Source organism: Miscanthus floridulus, chromosome 1, assembly GCF_019320115.1.
Source record: "Miscanthus floridulus cultivar M001 chromosome 1, ASM1932011v1, whole genome shotgun sequence".
In the NCBI taxonomy this organism is placed as follows: Eukaryota; Viridiplantae; Streptophyta; class Magnoliopsida; order Poales; family Poaceae; genus Miscanthus; species Miscanthus floridulus.
Genome location: NC_089580.1, coordinates 122,577,690 through 122,600,840, shown reverse-complemented (window position 1 = coordinate 122,600,840; position 23,151 = coordinate 122,577,690). Strand labels below are relative to the sequence as shown.

General features: G+C 44.5%; 1 protein-coding gene and 1 pseudogene across 5 annotated transcripts; one reads left to right on the top strand and one right to left on the bottom strand.

Moving 5' to 3' along the window:
* Positions 1-5,037: 5,037 nt before the first annotated feature.
* LOC136539927 (fluoride export protein 1-like) lies at positions 5,038-9,414 on the bottom strand. 5 transcript variants are annotated; one of them, XM_066531919.1, is made up of 8 exons: positions 9,269-9,414; positions 7,532-8,038; positions 7,347-7,424; positions 6,939-7,037; positions 6,640-6,832; positions 6,102-6,529; positions 5,763-5,998; positions 5,038-5,129 (listed from the first exon to the last, which is right to left on the bottom strand). In XM_066531919.1, the coding sequence occupies exons 2-7, from the start codon at positions 7,991-7,993 to the stop codon at positions 5,780-5,782; spliced, it is 1,479 nt and encodes a 492-aa protein (XP_066388016.1). In that variant the 5' UTR covers positions 7,994-8,038; positions 9,269-9,414; the 3' UTR covers positions 5,038-5,129; positions 5,763-5,779. The 5 variants fall into 5 exon arrangements, with proteins under 5 accessions (XP_066388016.1, XP_066388022.1, XP_066388010.1 ...); XM_066531925.1 differs by lacking the exons at positions 5,038-5,129; positions 9,269-9,414 and adding exons at positions 8,188-8,313; positions 8,402-8,417 and having other exon boundaries at positions 5,632-5,998; XM_066531913.1 differs by lacking the exon at positions 5,038-5,129 and having other exon boundaries at positions 5,632-5,998.
* Positions 9,415-18,772: 9,358 nt separating this feature from the next.
* Positions 18,773-19,571, top strand: LOC136462509 (nuclear intron maturase 2, mitochondrial-like; annotated as a pseudogene).
* The last annotated feature ends 3,580 nt before the right edge of the window (positions 19,572-23,151 follow it).

The window sequence follows — 23,151 nt, the reverse complement described above, 5'->3', positions numbered from 1 at the left end:
ACCTGAGTCACTGGAGGATGGGAAGCAGCCACCATCTTTCCATGGCGACATGGATGGCATACCAGATCCTTCTCAAACTTAAGTTTGGGCAATCCTCGGATCATGTCAAGAGAACTCAACCTCACTAGGAGATCGAAGCTCAAGTGACCAAGTCTCCTATGCCACTTCCACAGATCAGAAGAAGATCCGGCAACCAAACAGCGAGAAGAACCGAAAGACTGAGAGAAATCAGCTTTGAAAACTCGACCAAAAGGAACGATCTGACAAACTAGATGTCCCTGAGAATCAAGCACACGAGAAAGTACAGTCTTAAAGCACACCTCAAATCCATCTTGAAGGAGTTGCGAAACAGAGAGCAAATTGAAATGCAGGCTTGAAACCAAAGCAATGTCCTTCAAGATAAAAGACTCATTGACCCGAATGGTCCCACGAGACAGCACCTTACCTTTGCTATTGTCCCCAAATGTGATGTACTCCTTGTATTGCATGGGGTCAAGGCTGGAGAACCATTTGGAACTTCCGGTCATGTGGCGCGAACAGCCAGAATCAACAAGCCACGTGTTCTCCAGGCCTCCGCTCTGCATCAATAGAAAGACAGGGGGTGAGCAAATGGCACAACACTGGGGTTAGTGAAATGAGGAGAATACCAGTGTTGAGTCATTTGCCCTGGAAAAGTGTTAGGAAAAACACCATACATGCCATGTCCCATTGGAGAGAAGCGATCACCACGTGGGGGAAAACGTGGTCCGCTAGGAGTGTAGGACTGAAAGCCACCGTCGCGAGGTCCAGAGTCATATAGATCATGACTTGGGCCACGCCGGGCACGACCACCACGTGGTCTCGCCACCTGAGGCCTAGCACCTTAAGGCATTGCACCTCTAGGCCTAACACTGTGCCTCTGAATAGGTGGTACATGTACACCATGGGGAGGACGGTACATGTTCCGATTGTTCAACTCGTACTCGTGCCGCTCATCTCTCTTCCTCCTAAAGCAAAACTCAGCCAAATGGCCATCTCTATGGCAATAGTCACAGTGGTACCTCACCTCTCTCTTGGATGGTGGTTGACTCACTCTTTTGTGGATGTGGTTCACTCTCTGAGGCTTTTTGGCTTTAGGAAGGGGTGCACTAGAGATGTTGGGTAGAGTATCGAGTGAGTTCCGAAAGTGGTTCGGTCATCTTTGATCATAGGCTTGGTAGACTCTGGTGGAGGGATCTTGATCAATTTGAGAGTGTTGGTGGGTTTCTCACTTGGGTTCAAACCACTATGTTCACCAACCTTGCCATAGACATGCTCACCCTTCCCACCTATAGCAAAGCCTACTCCCGATGAGTCAATTCCCCGCCTGAATTGGCTCACCATCATGCCCAACTGAGGCTCACTGCACGACACCCAGCTCAAGATGGACCAAAGTTGTGTGTTTTCTTCCTCGGTTCCCATCTTATCGTGCCTGCAGGACTCAAGCTCCAACACCAAAGCTTCACATTGAACACATGTAGTGGTGGTGCTATCTGAGTTGGCCTTCTCAAACTCAGCAAGTTTGGCAACCTTCTCTGCCAACTCAGATTGTAAGCCTGAGCAGGACTTGCATGCACCGAGCAACCCAGAACGAGACTTCAGCTCATCACATTCATCAAGCAAAACAGCATACTTGGATTGCAAGTCAGAGAGGTTAGACATGTGTATAGCGCACTCATCGCACTTCTCCTCCTCTGACACCACTACACCACTCTTGGCAAGCTCCAACTCCTTCAAAGCAACCTCTAGCTGGTCCTTAAACTCTTTTCTCTCATGGGCAGCACGCTTAAGCAACTTATCTTGACTCATCAATGTATCATTCATAGTATCAAGCTCAAGCATAAGTGAGTCAAGTGTGGGCGGTACCTCATTTTTGTCGTCGTCGACGTCGACGTCCTTTTTGAGCTTTGCTCCACCGTCAACCGCCATAGTGCAAAACCCACCACGGTTTGCACCGGCGACAAAGCAGAGACCGTTGAGCTTGTCCTCGCGCTTCTTCTCAGACTCATCGTCGGTCGAGGGAGAAGAAGAGTGATCATCGTCGGAGTCGTCATCGAGGTCGCTGAGGGAGGCGAGGAAGGCGCGTTCTTGAGCTTTGGCCTTCCTGCAGTACGCCTTCTTGATTGCCTCCTTGTCGAAGCCGCCCTTGGCCTTGTGCTTGCCGGAGGTGTAGTCGCGCTTATCCTTGCGCTTGCTGGAGTCATATTTGTTGGTGAAGGGCTTCTTCTTGGGGCAGTGGGCGACAAAGTGGTCCGGATCTCCACATCCATAGCATCCCTCCTTCGGTCCACCACTGCATCGACGGTTCAAACAGTTGTTGTAAAACCGAGAGAACCGACTGATGACGAGTGCCAACTCATCATCCCCAAGAGACTCCAGCTGGTCCTCTGTGACTGACATCAAGCACGACAAAGAGAAAGAAGCTTGTGAAGGGTTAGTCAATGAACTTGAACCACTACCTGAGACCAAAGCCATGGTTGGTGCAGAAGGATTCTTGAGCTTGGCTTGGGTTTGGTAGTCGATCTCTGTGGACTTGAGCTTGCTGAAAAGCTCGTCGATGGTGAGGGTGTGGTAGTTAGCCGACTCGATGATCGCCGACACCTTCACGTCCCATACCTTTTGATCAAGGGCATAGAGAAGCTTGAGCGCCCTCTCATGATCACTATAAGGTAAGTTGGCCTTGTTCGCTTTCATTTTGTTGACGATAGTCTGAAAGCGAGAAAACATGGCATCGATGGACTCGCCATCAAGCTGAGAGAAGTTCTCGTACTCGCGCTTGTACGTCTCGTAGAGTCTAGTCTTGACCTGTGCGGTCCCCTCGTGATAGCTCTGAAGCCTCACCCAGATCTCTCGAGCTGTAGTACAATCGGAGACACGCTCGAACTCAGAAAGCGAAAGACTCGAGAAAAGCACACTGCGAGCTTTGCTATTTACGTTGTGCCGATCCTTGTGATCCTGGGTGGTACGGGCCACAACAGGAAGCACAACGTAAGTAGCATCCTCACAAATTTCTCAGACGAGCCAATCAATCCCCTGGAGATGCGCAGACATGCGGATCTTCCAATAAGGATAGTTGGACCCATCAAAGTGCGGTGGTTTGCCGGAACCACGCTCCATGTCGCCTTCGTGGATCACGAACCGATTAAGGTGGAATGATCCTTAACCGGCTCTGATACCAATTGAAGGACCGGAAACGGCGACCAGAGAGGGGGTGAATGGGAGCCTCAAATTTCTTTCGAAATCTTCAACCACTGTCCCAACATCAATCCCCAAAAAGCATACACGAAAGACTTGATGACCACAACCCTAGAGAAGGGTGGATGCTCCCTCAGAACACAGCGGGTCACCACAGAGTAAATGGAACACAGATCGAAGCCCAAATGAGCAAACTCCCAAAAGAAAAATAGCACTGCTCCTGCAAATATCGAACACGTCCGGTATTATATCAGACACGTCCGGTATTTTCGGACACGTCCGGTATGATCTCGGACACGTCCGGTATTTTCAGCAGCAAGCTGACCAAAAGAGAAAACTCCAAAACCCCGTCAAATGCTGTCCAAAAATCATAAAATTTTAACCATAGCTCTTTAGACACCAAGGGAAGGTCTCCACCAAATTTCAGCTCAAAACTCCAAAGTGAGAAATATCGGACACGTCCTAGATCATATCGGACGCGTCCGGTATGAGCGAGCAGTTTCTCGGGAAAAAATCAAATCAAGCCAAAACTTGATCAAATCAACTCCAAATGACTTGAAACTTTGCACAAGGGTTCACAAGCGAGTAGAAAGGCAACCTCTAAAGGATCATGGCCCGAAACAAACTCTAACTCCGTGAATCGAAGGAATTGAAGAATCCCCCAAAAATAGGTCAAGAACTTAAATTGCTCGGATCTGCGATCTCGTGAGGAATTAGTGGATTTCCTTCGGTGGAAAGCTTCTACTCATGTCATTGATCGATCCAAGGCAACAAGAACGAACCAAAATCATCCCAAAACAAAGAAACGAGAGGGGAAACAAGAAGGGACAAAAGGAGCTCGTGAAGAACACCAAAATCGCATCAAGAACACAACTAAATCATGAATCCCGGAGGACATACGGTGGTTACGGCCACCGATTCCTTGAAAACCAAGTCACAATTTGAGTTGTGGACCTCTCTCATACATGGAAGCAAACTAGAGGAAGAAACCCTAAAGGAGAAAATGAAAACTAGAGGAGGTGAGGGAGACGGGGGCTCCCTCATCCTATTTAACAGGGCTATTACACATTTCCAGTTTTGTCCCTGGATACAAATGAGTTGAACCGCTAAGCCCAAGGGCGTTGTTGTCCAACCCGGTGTAATCTTGATCCGACGGCCACCGCGCCTTCTCATCGGTAGCTTCGCCTCGACGCGAACTCCCCGATGCCGCCACGTGCCGTCCGTCCCTCCTTGGAACCTCCGCCCGGGTTTTGAGGCCCAAACCCGTAAACCGTCCATCCGATGGTTTTGAGGTCCAAACCATCAAACCGTCCGCGGGTAGCGTACTCCATACGCGTCCCCCGCCATCCGACGCGTGTCACCGCCGTCCTCGACCGGCCGGCCCGCTAAGTCCTCCTGAGCCTCGCTCGACTCACGCGTCCGCCGTCTTGACCCGGTCAACACCGTCACTCCATGTCTTCTTGCACTTGTCGATGTCTCAAGTGTCAGCCACCGCGGCTAGTCACCCGGCCTCTGGGTCCCTTGGTCCAAGCCTCACGTCCGTCCTTCACCGCTCCCGGTCTGTCGGCACGGCACGTCCTCCTTGACCTTCACCTCGCCGTCGACCACCGCATCCGAGCTCCACACCTGCACAACACAAGCCAAAAGACATGTTGTACACATAGCTTTCGCCATGGTAGGGTTAGTCACCACTCAACCTACTTCGTGGATCACATTGACAATCACTCATCATAAAACGAACACACAAAGGTACTTGTCAACCTTGTGTTCGCACGTACACTTTGGAATTCTTACCGTATATGCATGTACCACTGGCAAACATTTCTCAACATCACAAAAACAATATATCCTTTCATCCATTTTATAATATTTCTTTTCACAAGAGTACATGCCACTTGAAACAAAGAATCAACACACTGTCAAAAGCAAATGGTTTTATTCAATTAAGCCAATAGGTCAATAACTAGAAAAGGACATGTCTAGATGTCCTGCATTTACACGAGACAGCATGAGAATACAAGTGAAGCTAATCCCACACTAATCAAATTCATATATGTACATCTCAAATCCCATACTTTAATGATACCATTTTAGTTCACAGATACTATATGTGCGCTCATTTTGAACATACATGTACTCCATTCTCCAAGACAAAAATTGTTCTATACCACTACGTATTCTACTAAGCAGAGTTTACTCTGTTTTTCCTAGCCAAGTATATAGATGGCTCTGGGTCCATTCAGCAAATATTTGTGCAACTAAATTGCATATTTGGTGCTCTCTTCCATATTTGTGAACCTTCGAGCTCTTCACTCTGTATCTTGTACTTTTTCAGGTCTTGATGTTCTTGCTTAGTACGGGGACACAATCTTGTACTCCCTCCATTTTTTTACATGTCGTATTAGTTTTTTTCTTAAGTTAAACATTCTTAAATCTTAACTTTGACTATCAATTTAACTTAGAACAAAACTAATACAACATGTAAAAACACAGAGTATGTTTTTGAAAAATTCCCATTGCACATTTGAGCCATCTGCTAATTTGTTGACCTGGAAGTTGCAGGAGGTCATTTATAATGCTTTTCCCAAACTGGCACAGAATACACTAGAGTTCCCAGCACAAAAGAAAGCAGGAAAGTGGATGCGGCATAAACAAAGGCCCTGGCAATCTGCCCGCTTCTTCTCATTGTATACACTTCAGCAGCAAAAGTAGACACTGTGCTCAAGCAACCAAGGAAGCCAAGCTGTATTCCACTAATAATAGTTGTCGATCGCTCTGTATGTACCTGTAAGAAAAATCAAACGAATCAGATATACAGGCTAATGTATGGAAAAGTCAATATACCCACAACAAATCGTGAATTTGTATGAAAAATTATTTGGCCATACCGCTTTGGAGGTTACAGCAAGAATGGCCATGATGCCTGCAGCAAGAACATTGGCTACCAGGGTCCCAATGGGCAGCCATTTCAAGGATCTCTGCTTGCCAATTCCCTGGCCATTGAGCCTTGCCAGGTACCAGCGTAGCCAAACTCCTGGAGGTGCTACCGAGCAGCCCATCCAAAGGACAGCACCGTCAGCAAGACTATGCATCTTTACTACAGTCAACACTATGCTCAAAATCCAAAAGAAAGACATCAAAATTATCATCACTGACAAAATCACAAACTGCTTAGTCCTGGTATCCACCCTCCAGTGCTCCCAGTCATATTTGTGACCTATCAAACTCTTCTCCCTGATGTATTTCAGGATCAAACTCCGTAGGCGCTCACCCGTCTCAGCACCAATCGTGATGGATTCATTGACAATGAACATCCCTGAATCAATGTTGTTAGCCATCAGAAGGATTATTTTCTTCCTATTTTTGGTTTGATACTATCTAATTTAGGACATATTGCACTTTATCATAAAAATGATGATGAGATACCTAGTACTACGCCCGCTATAGCATATACCCAGTGGCCTTTGGAAGACAAACCAACCATTTTCTGGTTCCACCCACTGAAGGTTGTAAGGCTTCCCATGTATCCAGTTGTGATTCCGACGATAAGATGGTCAGATATGTATCGTATATCAGCCTTGAATATGATACCAAACCAGCCCATCAAGAAAGATCCAAGCTGGCCCAAGAAATTTGGCAATCAACATGAGTTAGTACATATAAAATCCTCTGTAGTTTCTCTACGACTCAAGGTGTAACTTTAACACCAAAAGGATTGCGCATACCATATTAGATGGAAGGTCAGGGTAAAGCGGGCTTTGGTCTGAGGTGAGTGCCAAGCAGTCTGGGCCAAACAGCTTTTGGAGCCCATACCTTGTGAATACCTGATTAGTTATTAAAAGCATAATTAGTCCAAGGGAACTGGAATAATGCAAGATAGGTAATCATCCTCTAATAGCAATCTTGCCGGATCCTTCAGTGATCTAGACATCCACACATCAGTACTTGGTGCTGGCAGACACCTAAGTTGGTACAGTATGTGCTAAAAAGTATCAATGTAAGATTTCTCTAAATTTCAATGGTCCAGGACCTCCATTAGCATGAAACACCAAGTGTTGCCACATTACATTAGATCAGCATAGATTAAGTAAGAGCTACCACAAAGAACCTCATGCAAGATGTTGGAGAGTTACCCCGAAAAAGCCAAAGACAGCTAAATGGATCATGTAAGCAGCATAGTCGAGCCTCAGAGAAAGCTTATATGGTTCAACCTAGAGCAAACCAAAGCATTGTTATGTTAGCACATATAGCATAAAATACAACCTTTCAGCAATATATCAATGGATAAGAAGCTGCTCAACTCAATTACTATCTTTACCTTGGTAGATGAATCTGCTAGGACGTTAGAAATAGTAGTATCTTTTGTCTCTGCTGAAGATGCAGGTGCTGATGCAAATTTGTTGCTGTTTTGCTTTATTGCATCATCTGGAAGAGGGCCAATCTTATGATGCTCAGAGATTCTTGCTGTATCCTCATCAAAATCGCCTTCGGGTGATAGAACACGACCACTTTCGATGAGCTGAGCCAGAACTGAGCTATCGATGTCTCCTAGCAATTGATCCGCCGACTGAAGAGAATGCCTCATCGAGCTCAGTATGGAGTCCCCCATATCCCTTGAGAGGCTGATGGATCCCCTTGAGCCCTGTCTGCTACTTCTCCTGCTTAACATTGAGCCAGACCTACTAGCTAACGGAGGACCAGTGGAATCCATAGATGTGCTTCTCGCATAACCCAGGTGATTTCCCTCAGAAACATTGCTCCTAGCTGAGGAGCTCTCCATTCTTTGTCAGGATTGTTTCTTCGGCTACAAAGACAGATAACAACCCTGCACAAAAAGTCAATGTTATGACATGAGTCAGTAATCCATGATCCATAATTTTCCTTTCTTTTCTTCATTTAAAATTCACAGGCCATATAAATTATGGAAGCATGGGAACCAAACAATGAGTAGGGCAAAAAGATAGGATTTGGTACGTTTTTGTAGGTATCTGGACAAATCACATCACAGCTCTGAAGACGGAGGAGACTGGAGAGTCGTGTTTATAGGCAACATTTTTTTTTCTTCAGTCAAATCAAATAGTTCGCAGTACATGTACGTCACTGTTCTCCAAACATCGAAATGAAACTTTTATGAAAGAAAGAAAAATGGGAACCGTCCGGAGTTCCTGAAAGGGACAGGGAACTTTACCGGGAACACATATGGCACACGCGAAAAAAAATTGTAGGAGCGAGAAAGGACACCTAAACGAAGACCAGAAACAGATAATTAGTTTAATCAAAAAGTAAGGGTGGAAAAGAAGAAAATATAAACATATCTGAAACCGTGACAGCGCCTTTGAAGCGAGCGAAACAAGTGGCGTCTTCTGATTACTCTGCTACTGAATTGAATAGATAGACTAAAAGAAAAGTATCGATCCCGCTAAAGGTGCCTGCCTTTGACATCTCGATACTGATTGTTTGATTGTGAGTAATCAACTGGTCTAGTCTAATCGCGATGCCAATTGTTAATTAACAAGTAGCCTAATCTAACCAGTGCCCGGTGCCTTTTAGCTCTAAAGGTTCCATGGTCAAGTAAGGTGGGAGGAAGATCAGCAGGACGGACGAACCTCACGTGGCCACACCTACCTAGTTTCGATGCTTGCATCTCGGTCTCTCTCTCCGTCTCTTGTTCATCCATGCATGGAGATGAAGAGAGATGGGCCAGAGGAGAAGAAGATCTGAGAGATCTACACATAATTGAAAACACTAGTCTAATCGCGATGCCAATTGTTAATTAACAAGTAGCCTAATCTAACCAGTGCCCGGTGCCTTTTAGCTCTAAAGGTTCCATGGTCAAGTAAGGTGGGAGGAAGATCAGCAGGACGGACGAACCTCACGTGGCCACACCTACCTAGTTTCGATGCTTGCATCTCGGTCTCTCTCTCCGTCTCTTGTTCATCCATGCATGGAGATGAAGAGAGATGGGCCAGAGGAGAATAAGATCTGAGAGATCTTCGGAGCAGCTGGATGCACGGGGAAGAGGGAGACAACGGGAAAGACGAGCTCCAAGAATTACCTTGGTTCGGATTTGGGAACTCGAGGAGGAGGGAGGAGGCGACTGGCGAGCCGACGGTGGGTGGCGCGGCCGGGCCTTCTCTCTGTCTCCTCGGTCCTCGTCTTCAGACTTGAGGTCTCGTCCACGTCAGCAGTTAGGCAGGGCAATGTTTTATAGTGCTGCTTCTCTTCCCTCCCTTTTATATTATATAAGAAAAAATGTTCCTGGCCATACTAGTATGATTCGCCAAGCTGTATGCCTGTATGGCACAGTAAAAGAATAAGCTAAAATGTTAAATGGTGGCATTAGCCGCAAGAAAAAGCGTTAAAATTAACATGTTAAATGGTGGCAGTAGCTGGAAGAAAAATCGTTAAAATTAACTCAAGTAAGTGACAGGGCCTAAGATTTTGAGGTTGGGTATTCAAAATGTAAAGCCTAATATTCAGTATGTATAATACCGCATAGACGTAATTACATAATATATATATCAAATATATAACACATAATTGAAAACTCTTCCTCTTCATGGTTCAGATCTAAAAATGAAAACATGGAATCACCTAGATAGCCAATTTCACTTACACTAAGCGCGTGTTTAGTTGGCTGGATTTTAGAATTTGGGCTACTGTAGCACTTTCGTTTTTATTTGGCAATTAGTATTCAATCATGGACTAATTAGGCTCAAAACGTTCATCTCGCAATTTCCAACTAAACTGTGCAATTAGTTTTTTTCCGTCTACATTTAATGTTCCATACACGTATCGCAAGATTCGATGTGGTAGGTACTGTAGCACTTTTTGAGAAATTTTTTTTTTGAAACTAAACAAGGGCTAAGGCATGCGCCGGCATTGGTCTATGCTCTGCAGGACGCCCGAACAGAACCCGTTGGACGCCCCGAAGCCTGAGCACACCGGTCACCGGGCGCGCGCCGTGGAGCCAGCTCCCACCCTTGCGGCGTGGAGCCGCTTCGGCGCAACGGCGCCTCGCGCCCCCGCTAAGGATGGCAATGGGTAAATCTCCATCGGGTATGGCCACTCCAGACTCATCCCGCCATAAAAATTTGGTACCATCAGAATACCCATATCCATCATGAGTGGGGAATTTTTCCTAGACCCATACCCGGCCAGGTAAATCATACCCGTCGAGTCACCCGTACCCGCCAATAATTTATTCATGCACATGAAAATCAACAATTCAACAGCAATCACCACTAACCAGAGCACACAAAATTAGACAAATAATAGCATATAATAATATCTTCTACAAATTAAGATTCCTTTCCATTTAGTTTCTCCTCTACATTAGTCATGATTAATGTAGAAGTTATTGATTATAGACATGGTTTCGGGAACTTCCAAGTGGAGTATTGGACTCGTTGACTCCAGAACAAGTGATGCACTGCAACACTGAAGAAGAGTGTAGCCATCTTGCAAGTACCCTACCTCCTATTAAAGCAGCATTGCTTGAATGGGCCATCAATCTCATGGCAGATGTGGTGAAAAATAAAAGCTACAACAAGATGAATGCTCGCAACATTGCTATGATTTTTGCACCAAATATGACCAAGGTTACTGGCAAGCATATTTGTTTCTCTCTACCTGCATTACTTTTCAGAATATATAGTCTAACCACGGAGCATTGATCTCTTTCAAATGGCTGTGTATTTTTTACCTATGGGTAAACGGTTACGGGGACTGCTGGAACATACCCATACCCACGTACCCGATGGGTGAAGGGTTTGATCTATTTACGTACCCGTAGATAGTATGTTTAGTCCATATTTAAACCCTAATAGAATAAATACCGGTTAGATATCAGGTCGCGGTCCCTATCGCCATCTTTAGCCCCCGCCCGACGCCCGCCCTCGTGGCCTCACGTCCGCCTCCGGTTGCCTGCCGCGGAGCCGCCTCACGCCCGGCTGCCCGCACGTAGGCCGCTCGCCGTGGAGCCGCTCACCCAGTTGCCGCCACCGCCACCGGACGCTAGTGTTTGGGGTTGCCGGTCGCGGTCGGGACTCGGGATTCAGGGATAGAAATCGACCGAAGCGAACGCGAGAGACCGTGACTTGCGTCAGGGAACGACGAGATCCTCGGCAGTTGGCTTCGACAACGACATAGAACAGTCCGAAGAAGGATCGCCGTACGATCCCACGTGCAGGCGCTTGGGCTTGCTGTTTCGACCCACTTGTTGCCTCTCCGGTTCCGGCCCAATACATGCGACACGGCCCAGTTCTGCACAAGGGACTAGAAGCAAGGAGCCAGGCAGGATCCTCTCAACCAAAAAAAAAAAAAGAGAGAGAGAGACTGGAGGCTCTCCGACGCTACATGCTTACCCACATATTAAATATTTGTCAGCACAAATTTCGATATTCACGTACATCGCTGACATGACCTAGCATCTCTTTTCCCCACTAATTCCTACTCCCTCAGCGTTCGTCGCCATGATTTACATGTCAATAACTTTAATTTAATTTATAAAAAATACGTGTAATATTTTTATTTTTAAATAAATTTATTAAAAAAACTAGATTCAAATATCTATCAAATGATATTAATTATGTATCATGAATATTAATATCTTTTAATATATATTTAGTCAAAGTTATTTTTCGAGAAGCGAAAACGACAAATATTTAGGGACGTAGGGAGTACCTGCATAGCACATAGTTATCTCCAATATTTATAGCAAATAATGGTTTGCTGGTTTTCCTACGTTGTGCCGATTGATTATTTGCTTGGGTACAACCGTACAACTCATCCATATGGTATGCTAGCCAATTAGCCGTCTAGCTATCGGTTACCTGCTCAGTCCATAGCTTCATGTCTCACTTTGCCTGTTTTCTCATCTCTGCAAAATATATTTTTGTACTAGGCACCTGTTATTCAGCAAATCTGGCGTCAAACTCTTGCAATTTCGATTTTGTGCGTCCCACTTATCTCTATTGGATAGTTGGTATTCGATGAACAACAGTTCAGTAAGTAACATTTTCCTGTTGTATATGCTGTAATTGTCGATCATGCATTTCTTAAATATATTTAACATAGGTTGCCATTTTTTTGTTATGTTCTTGTTTTATTTGAGCCAAATTATTTTTATATCTATACCTAATAATAAAGAGGCAAAATTTCAGCCCAAAATTTCTCACCATTTATTTTGGTCTAGCCTCCCCTAACTAACTCCATGAATATAGATGTCTTTTTTAGTTTGTTTATAACCCTCCTATTTTATATATAGTGATTTGACACAAGTATAGTTAAGAATCCTATTCTAATTCAAATAGATACCTTCGAGTAAGTTGAATAGGGATTCTAATAACCGAATAAGAATCCTAAATCTATCTATCTTCATCTCTATTGCTTTCTCTCTCGCAGATCATATCCAGAGAGAAACAGGCACCGCTGCCCACCAGTCCGTGAAAGGTCCTAATATGGCTAGAGGGGGGGTGAATAGCCTATTTAAAAATCTACAAATCAACTAGAGCAATTTGATTAGTATGACAAATAGCGTAATGCAAACTTGCTCTAGCTCTACAAGGGTTGCAAGCCACCTATCCAACAATTCTAGTTGCAATGAATACTTAGGCACACAAACTTGCTATGTAATTACTCACTAAGAGCTCTCAACCTTGCTACTCTAAAGAGCTCAACTAGATGAATGTAAATAATAAAGCAAGCTCTCAATTTTAATTACACTAAAGAGCTTGTATCAACTAGTTTGCAAGAATGTAATTGAGTGAGTAGAGTGATTATACCGACGTGTAGGGGATGAACCAATCACAAGATGAATATATAGCCAATCACCGGGAGAATGCCAAAGAAGAGAGACAATCGATTTTCTCCCGAGGTTCACGTGCTTGCCAACACGCTACGTCCCCGTTGTGTCGACCAACACTTGGTGGTTCGGCGGCTAAGAGGTGTTTCACAAACCTCGTCCACACGATTGGACACCGCAAGAACCGACCCACAAGTGAGGTAACTCAATGACACGAGCAATTTACTAGAGTTACCTTTCGGCACTCTACCGGGGAAGGTACAACTCCCCTTACAATCACCGGAGACGGCCACGAACAATCACCAACTCGTGCCGATCCTCCACCGCTGCTCCAACCGTCTAGGTGGTAGCAACCACCAAGAGAAACAAGCGAAATTCGTAGCGCAACACGAATACCAAGTGCCTCTAGATGCAATCACTCAAGCAATGCACTTGGATTCTCTCCCAATCTCACAATGATGATGGATCAATGATGGAGATGAGTGGGAGGGCTTTGGCTAAGCTCACAAGGATGCTATGTCAATGAAAATGTGCAAGAGTTGTCCTTTGAGCCGGCCATGGGGCTATAAATAGAGCCCCTATCAAATAGAGCCGTTATACCCCTTCACTGGGCAAAACGCGCTCTGACCGGACGCTCCGGTCATACTGACCGGACGCTGGCCCTCAGCGTCCGGTTGCCCGATGGACACCACGCGTCACCGGCTTCAAACGCTGTTCGTCAGATTTCAACGGCTATGAAGCTGATCGGACGCTTCGGTAAAACTGACCGGACGCTGAAGCTCCAGCGTCCGGTCGTTTCCAGTAAGCTCCCCGAGGCATGTTTTTTCGACCGGACGCGTCCGGTCCACCTTGACCAGACGCAGACCAGCGTCCGGTGCTCAACCCTAGCGACTGTGCCATCTGACAGCTCGACCGGACGCAGCCCTTCAGCGTCCGGTCGCTGAGTGACCCAGCGTCCGGTCAGTAGACCGACGCCAGCATCAATTCGACCAACTCTATTTCAACTCTAACTTCTTCACCCTTGCTCAAGTGTGCCAACCACCAAGAATTTTGCATCCGGCGCAATAGAAAATAGACATTTCATTTTCCCAAAAGCGCCGAATCCCGCCTCACAAGCTCGGCGGGAGGAAGAGAGGGACCCAAACCCATCTTAACCCTGCAAACACCTTGTGCACATGTGTTAGCATATTTTCACAAATATTATCAAGGGTGTTAGCACCCCACTAGATCCTAAATGCATATGCAATGAGTTAGAGCATCTAGTGGCACTTTGATAACCGCATTCCGATACGAGTTTCACTCCTCTTAATAGTACGGCTATCTATCCTAAATGTGATCACACTCACTAAGTGTTTTGATCACTAAAACAAAATGGCTCCTACATTTTATACCTTTGCCTTGAGCCTTTTGTTTTTCTCTTTCTTCTTTTCCAAGTTCAAGCATTTGATCATCACCATGCTATCACCTTTGTCATGATCTTCGTCATTGCTTCATCACTTGAAGTAGTGCTACCTATCTCATAATCATCTTGATAAACTAGGTTAGCACTTAGGGTTTCATCAATTAACCAAAACCAAACTAGAGCTTTCAGTCCATCGCCCCTCACGACCTGTCCCATGTCTATCACTATTTTTCCATTGGAAATGCTAGACGTCCGACAATAAACTCCCCTCCTGACGCGTGGCATGGCGTGCACCACAACTTTTACGTCATTGTCGCACACGTTGCTCATCTAAATAAATAAAAAACAAAATCAACTCATGGCCGCCTCGTTCCGCACGCGCCGCCTGCCCAATGAGGTCCTCTCTCTCGTTCTTCTCTGCTGCTCCGCTCTCTCTCTCTCGCTTGCCCATCCCGGCGCGCGCCCTCCCTACCCCGGCGTCCTCCTCCCCCACCCCGGCATCCTCACCCACTAGGAGCCCCCAATGCTGCAGATCCAGTGGCCCTCTCCCCTACCCCGGCGAGATCCATGGAGCATGACGCGAGATCCATGGAGGTGGCGTGGCGGTGTTACGGGGGAGTAGGCGGCTCTCTCCCACCCAGGCGCGGTGCCCTCCCCACCCTCGGCGGCACCCTCTCTCACCTTGGTGATCGAGCTCCCCCACTCAGCAGCCATGGCGCTCCTCGCCCCTAGTGGCAATGGTGCTCGCACGCAGCCACTTGCCGCCGTCTCTGACCCCGACGACCGGAATAATTGACCGGTCCATCCTTTCGTTCCCCTATGTTGCATATGTATGTTTGAAGTGTTTCAGGCGTTTTAGATGTATGTTGCAATTGTTTCATATGGATGTTGCAAAAGTTGATCGAGGGATGTTGCATATGTTGCAAGTGTTTCAGAGGCATGTTGCAAGCGTTTGTTCAAAATGTTTCATCTGTTTCTAGACATATGTTGCAATTGTTTTGATCTAGATGTTGCGTATGTTTTCACACATATGTTGCAACAGTATGTTCTAAAATGTTTCATCTGTTTCAGTCTTCTGTTGCAGCAAGTGTTTTCATGTTGCAAGTTGCAAGTGTTATATCTGGATGTTGCATATGTTTTTACACATATGTTGCAAGTGTATGTTCCAGATGTTTCATCTGTTTCAGACATATGTTACATTTAAGTGTTTCATGTTGCACATGTTCATGTTATTCGGAGAGTCAAGTGGCGCCACCGAGCAGACAGATGGTCCTCACCTGCGATCAGGCAGCGCGGGAGACATTCTGGCCCGTAAGCCCCACATGGTCATGCGTAATGAGCGAGTGCGGGAAACATGGTGTAGGGAAACGGGCTAGCATGCGCGGGCGTCCGTCCGGATGTCCGGCCGCTAGCATCTCCGTTTCCATCCATGACAGGCAGACCCACCATGAGATACGGAATCGAGCTTAGACGCACACAACATACCCTAAACCGAATCTAACACAAATCTCTACTCCACCCTCGCGAGATCTCGCCTCCAATCACGCACATAACTCATCTATATGGTATGTTAGCCATCTAGCTATCGGTTACATGCTCAGTCCATTGTGTTGTTCAGTAAATCTGGCGTCAAACTCTTGCAATTTCTTTTTTTTTTGCGAGACCCAGTTACAGGCACAGAAGCTCACAAACACAAGCGCACACTCAACCCTATAAACGCACGCATACACACCCTACCCCTATGAGCACCTCCGAAGAACTGAGTTAGACCGGCAAATCTCGAGATTGACGAAGTCACCGTAGGTGTCTCGCTGTCGACGGGCACGTCGTCTACCACTGAAAGAATAGCGCCATTAAATCGTGGAATAAATCTAGGAAAATGTGAGCACCCATGTCAAGTGGGGGACTTAAACCCGAGTAGACAGGTTTCACCACAAGGAATCTAACCTGCTAAGTTACGCTTAGTCCGTGTGTGTTCCCATTTATCTCTATTGGATAGTTGGTATTCGATGAACAACAGTTCAGTAAGTAACATTTTCCTGTTGTATATGCTGTAATTGTAGATAATGCAATTCTTAAATATTTAACATAGGTTGTCATTTTTTGTGGTTATGTTCTTGGTTTATCTGAGCCGAATTATTATTTAGTAAAAGGAAGACTTTACCACTCTATAAAAAAGTATTATCAAGTGTATTTTTGTAGCCTATCTTTGTGATGTCTTAAATATTAGTATTTTTGAAAGCAAACATAACCAATATATAGAGCGCTTTGACTGTGATTTTGTGTAATCTAGTTTTATCTGGGTAACATTTTTTTTTTTTTGGTTGTAAAACTCGCTTGCTTCCCAGAGCCCGGTGATCTAGAAGTTGGGGTTCTGCAAGTCTCGCATGCCTTTACAGATTGGATCATCTAGGGCATGCTGCGTGAGGTAACTCCCTCCGCCCCTCGATCCGATGGGCAACAGTGTCGCACCATCAGCATCCCGTGTAACAGGCTGGCCCGGCCATTAGACTTCTGCAAAGTGCAAATACAAAATACTTATCCGCAACTGTTACGTGAGAGTACCGCGCGCTCAGCAGTGCTGCACTAACGCCTCTGCCGCATGGGAGCTCAGCGTCGCCGATTCATACATGGTGAGCAAGAACTGGACTTGCACGTCGAGGAAGACAGCCTAAGAGCCCGCGGCTGCCAAGTGTAGGGAGGCTGGAAGGGGTTGACGCAGAGCAAGGTGAGGCGCAGCTGCGGAAGCGGCGAGGTTTCTGGCACAATATAGCTGGGCCTGGTCCTATGGAAGATAGAGCGGCTCCTATTCAGTTTTGTATCCAGTTTGCAGAAGACGAAGCAGGCAACGTTTGGTCTGTTGGTCTGTTGGTCTGTTTAATTACCTGCCTCCAAATGGACTCTCATCTGCCGCTTGGTCTATGGTCTGTTCGGCTGCCTCGAGAGGCACTCGTGCGGGGACAATGAAAGGTCAGATTAAGCTGAGCATAAAGGAAGTGCAGGAAATCTGACAGCTCTAATTTTAAGCTGATGTGGCTCAGAGCCTTTTTGGCAAGGGCTTCAGCTCCAGCTCCTGCAGGAGCTGTACCAAACGTCTTTTTCGGAAAGGGCTCCGCATGGAGAGCCGGTCAAGAGCCAGAGCCATTTTTTGCATGCGCAGGAGAAGCCTCAAAAACGAGCTTCGCGCGGCTCCTTGTTGTGGGTTCACGTCGTCTAGTGCGAAGGAGCCGTTTTGCCAAACGTTTTCCAGAATGACTTTAGCTCCTCCAGATGAGCTGCTCCTTCAGAGGAGCCAAAGCCGGAGCCATTTTCAGAGGAGCCAGAACCCTGTCAAACAGGCCCTCAATGTGGTGTGAGCTTTATAGCAACTATGGTTGCTTTTTTTTTTTTTGCTAGTGGCTTCCATTTATATACTCCCCTGTCCCTAAGAAAGAGTCTCTATGGAAATCCTGCTGGTCAAATTTTTTCAACTTTAACTAAATTTGTAGAAAATACGTGCAACATTTATATCTCTAAATAAGTTTATTATTATGAAAGTATATTTAATGATCTACCTAATGATACTAATTATATACTATAAATATTAATATTTTGTTAAACATATTTGATCAAAGTTAAAAGTTTTTGAACTTTTGAGAGGCGAGAATGACTTTTTTTTTAGGACATAGCGAGTAGGTTATATAGATCTCCGATCCACGAGTGGTTTAGGTAACTCCATAATAAACTAAATGTATTCTCATGTAATGCGTTAATGGGCCAGCATCAGTTCTGGTCAGTCTGGTACATGGGATAGAAAAAGGCCATAAAAACTCAACATGTCGCTTAGAATCGACATGCTCAAAGATCGACATAGGGTGCATTTAGATGTAAGAAACATTTCGGATTCTCATGTGAATTTTTTGAATCCTTGCCAAACATGCTAATAAGATGTGAAACATTTTGCCTAGAACGGTTCTTATTTTTAACATTGTATAAGGGAGAATCAACCAAAAGGATGATTCACTTGTTTTGATTCATTTCCTTCTCATTTCTCTTTAAGAGATTGAAGAAACATTTCGGATTCTCACATGAATCTTTAGAATCCCTGTCAAACGTGCTAAAATGTGAAACATTTCGTCCAGAATCACCCAAAACAATTCTCACAACATAAGCGAGAATCGTCCAAAAAGATGTTTCACCCGAATTTCAGTTCATTTCCTTCTCATTTCTCTTCCACGGATCTATAGAATTCCTTCCAAACGTTTTTAGAGAACGTGATGGAGAATCACCAGAGAAACGTTTTAGAAGAATCCAAAGACTGAGACCGTGTTTGGCAGAGCGGTAAAAAAGTGCTTATCTAAGAAACTGTACAAATGAAGCAGTGTATCAAGCAGTTTTGGAAGCTCGAGTTTTTGAAAGGAGACCGTGAACCAGATCCACAACCATATGCTTCTGTATGTTCCACGCCACACAAGCTTACACACAAAATGTCAGGTGAATAATGAGTTTTTACTGACGATGGCAGAGCGGTGTCGCTACGCTGATAACCGCAAGAAAGTGGTCAACTTCTGCTCTTACGTTATATAATGGGGTCGTTGGCAAAGTTAGCCCGTGTTTAGTTTAACAAAAAAAATGCTATAGTACCCATCACATCGAATCTTACGATACGTGCATAGAGCATTAAATATAGACGAAAAAAAACTAATTACACAGTTTGGTTGGAAATCGCGAGACGAACGTTTTGAGCCTAATTAGTCCATGATTGAACATTAATTGCCAAATAAAAACGAAAATGCTACCGTAGCCAAATTACAACTTTTCAACCAACTAAACACGGGCTTATATGCTGCCAAGTACAAGCTGCGGTCAAGGGCAAAGGTCTGTAAGATTGCGTCAAAGAACCTAAGTCAACCATTGAAGGATATAAGAAAGGGCAGTCGCCACTCGCCAGAGTATCACAATTTCCTGATCCTGATTACAAGCCGTTACCGTCTACCAAGTTGATTGCGGCTGGACCATGACAAGATTTTGCTGGAGTATATAAAGCTCACAGATCAACAGACAGTGGAAGAGCAGCTAAACTGCTTCAGAGAGGAGGGGCTTGTAACACCACGGGACTATATTTCGATGCTTGTATAGGGCTACAAGAAAAATCCCCATTCGGCTGGCTGAAACTTGGCTGAAAAACACTGTTCTGGCTAAAATGTTGTGAGAGAAAAACACTGTTTCGGCTGAAAAAAGAAGCCGAACAAGCCGGATATAGGGTAAGCCGAACAGGGGCCAAATGGCATATTTCTTGTAGCCCAAAGATCCACAGAGCATCTGAGTTCAGATACTGATGAATTGGATGAAAAAGAGCTTGGAAATAAGGGCAAACATGGTTTCCCAAAGTTTGCTGAAATGCCATGATTATTGACGAACTCTGTAGTGTTCCCAAGGGGCATTTGACTCATTGACTGGATGGTTGGTTGGTGACTGTGAAAACACGAAACCAACTGCTAGTTCTTTGCTGACTACTTTGTGGTGGCCTAAGCAGAGGACTACTTGCTGTGTCAATGAGATGATAATTGTGCCACTGCTTCGTTGAAGTCTGTTCCTTAATGTTGAGGGCCATGGTGAATACTGTCTGTGGACTGTGGTGCTTAAACAAGAGGTTTGACACAGCATGGCATTTCAGGGAACTAGTGGGAGATCTTATGTTGGTGTCAAATTGTGTGCCACCTGCAGGGTTAGCTCCTCATATATCAATCCTGAATGTTTTAGTGAGACTTTACATCTTTGTTGATTGCTTCGTGGTGACCTAAGCAGATGGCTGTTTGCCTGTTTCCTGCTCGGTCAAGTTTGTTCCTTAATGCTGAATGTTTTAGTGAGATAGCAATTGTGCCGCTGCATCGGTCAAGTTTGTTCCTTAATGCTGAAGGCGATGGTGAATACTGTCAGTGGTGCTCAAACATGAACTTTGACACAGCATGGCATTTCAGGGAACTAGTGGAGATCTCATCTTGGTTTTAAATTGTGTGCCACATGCAGGGCTAGCTCCTCATATATCAAGCCTGATGTTTAGTGAGATTTTATGAAGCCTATTTATGCATTTGAAAAATACATAGAAACACATTCTATCCACATCCTGCTTCTGCAAGTTCATTATGAGCCTTAAGGTGTGTTCAGAACCCTAATTGCTTATATTGTATCTAGTTGGATTGTGTTTGGTTGTTCACTTATTCAATTTTTGTGAGTAGTTTCAGTCCAGCTGAAATGCTTTAGTCAACAGTAAGCTGTTTGTAATTTTACTATAATTTTGTTTGCTCTCGTCTCCTGTTCACTGATAATTCAGTAAATAACACTGTTCCAAGGTTACTTGTTACAAGCTACTCTCTTCGTTCCAAATTATAAGACGTTTTGACTTATCTAGATATGTGGTTTTTGCTATACACTTAGATATATACTATGTCTACATATATAGCAAAATAATGTATCTAGAAAAAACAAAACGCCTTATAATTTGAAATGGAGGAAGCATATTTCAATTTGCTGAACATGGTTTATCAAAAAAAAATGGTGAGCATGTTTTATTAAAACAAACTCTATATGCCAACACTCTCACGGTGCAACTGGTCGGGGTTCGAGACACGGCACCATCTTCTTAAGACGAAAATCAGGGGGACGTCTCTCCCGAGTCTTTTTTTTAGGTACAGGTAATATATTTTTTGTAATATTTGCAGAATAGCTGTGAAGTGCATAATATCAGCTGCGTGAGGTCATGATTAATGCAGATTATATTATATTTTTAGAATTCATTTTCATAAATTACCTATCATGCACATAATGGCTTGCTGATGGTATCTAAGAGACTAAGACTGAGAAGAATTTCCTCTGCTACGTGCTGGTTGTAACTGCAGATTTTACTATTTGAGCAGTCTTTCCGGTGTAGTTTCCTGTTCTGTTCCTTTTACACATGCCTGTTATTCCATCAGTTTTCTGGGCAAACTTTGTGCTTGCGACCAGCATCGAACTGGCCCTTCTTTTAACTGCTAGACAAGCTAAAAAAATTCCTTCAAAACAAGCTAAAGAAATCAAAGAGAATTGGAAGACAACATACAGGATGTTGTATCGGCTAATACTAATTAAATCTGTTCCAATGCCTGCTTCTTATCAGAACATTGTTGAGGGTTATGTCAAGGAATGATCTCACTGGTGTAATATTAGAATAGAAACAAACTGGCTTGTATAGTGTTTGTCAAAAAAAAAAAAGGCTTGTATAGTGAAGAACATGATCAGCAATGTTCAGTGATGATTAGAGCTTATTGATACAGTACATTTGTGAAGTCCTGTTACATAGTCCTCGGCTGTTCACTTTTCAGCTTGTTTCAGTTTATTCTCTCTCACAGAACACTATTGAATCATCCAAAATAATCCAAAATCTACTGTGCAAGTGAACAGCCCAACATGCCAGTGCACATAGGTGTCTGACTGCATAAAAATTGCTCACAGTACTATTTTGACAATTTATATATGGTGGCACATATCTTTAGTGCACATAGGTGTCTGACTGACAGTCACTCCAAGTTGTACCAGTCTAGTGTCAAAAAATCGTTTTGGGTCACAAAAAAAATTCTAGTTTAACAATTTTCCTTTTTATCTTAATCTATGTTATACGGTAAAGGAGACTGGTCCCACTTGTTGTAGCCTGTCCTTACTCTTACTGTTTCAAGTTTATTTCTTGGTTCTTTTCTGCCATATTATCTTACTGCTTTGGTGCTGTATCAGTCTGCCTAACATTGATGCTAACATCCACTTTGAGATCTAAATGGAAGTATGAATCTTGACATGAGAGTTGGGTCCCATGGAGCACACTGAGGTATGCCAATCATTTATCTTTGCTAGTCTTATGTTGTGCCAATTGACATGGTGGTAGACATGCATGAAGGCTCTCAACTCTCAACAGTTGATATGATATTGTTTCCCACTATCGGTTGATGAGAGGCACTTGCGATCCGGGCTGTTCGGCTGGCTGGTGGGGCTGGCCGGCCGGCCAGCCCACTCACCAAAGCACTGTTCATGTAAACAGTGTTTTCAGGCAGAACCGTATTTTTTTCTCACAACAATCAGCCGGGATAGTATTTTGGCTTATTTTTCAGTCCTGCCGAACAGGCTAGAGTCTTCAGAGATGTTCCATGCTGTGACCCTTTTGTGATTGTTTTAATTCAGTTTCTAGAAAATCTCTTATAGGTCAGAGACTGAAGCAGCAAACCAGGCTTCCTGATATAACACAACAACGCTAGCTGATTATGGGTGACAAACTCTGAACAGCAGAAGCTGAAACCCCTGGGCTAATGCTCACGAGTTTGAGCATCTGCTCCAGGGAATAAAAAAAAAGGGAAAAGCTTATCCTTGTAGTTTATTTTATATGATTTGAAGAAAAAATATATAGTTTAGACAAATGGAGGTAGGCCCAACAAACAGATTGATTCTCCATAGATCATTGGGAATCAAATTTGGAACCAAACAAATTAAAGGGGTTAGTGCCAGCCTCAAGGTTCTATATTACCTTGACTATTCATGTCACCATTATTCCCAATAGAGCATTCAGCAGTTGGGCCATCTGATTGCATGATCCTTCTAGTGCCGTCACTCTCAGGGTCTCAGGCTGATAGATTGCTCCCCTGCAAGGTTTGGTATCTGACCAGCACCAACTACTAGCTAGGAAATCAGGCTTTTGGCCTGGCACTTTCGCGTGAGGAGCAAGGGTGTG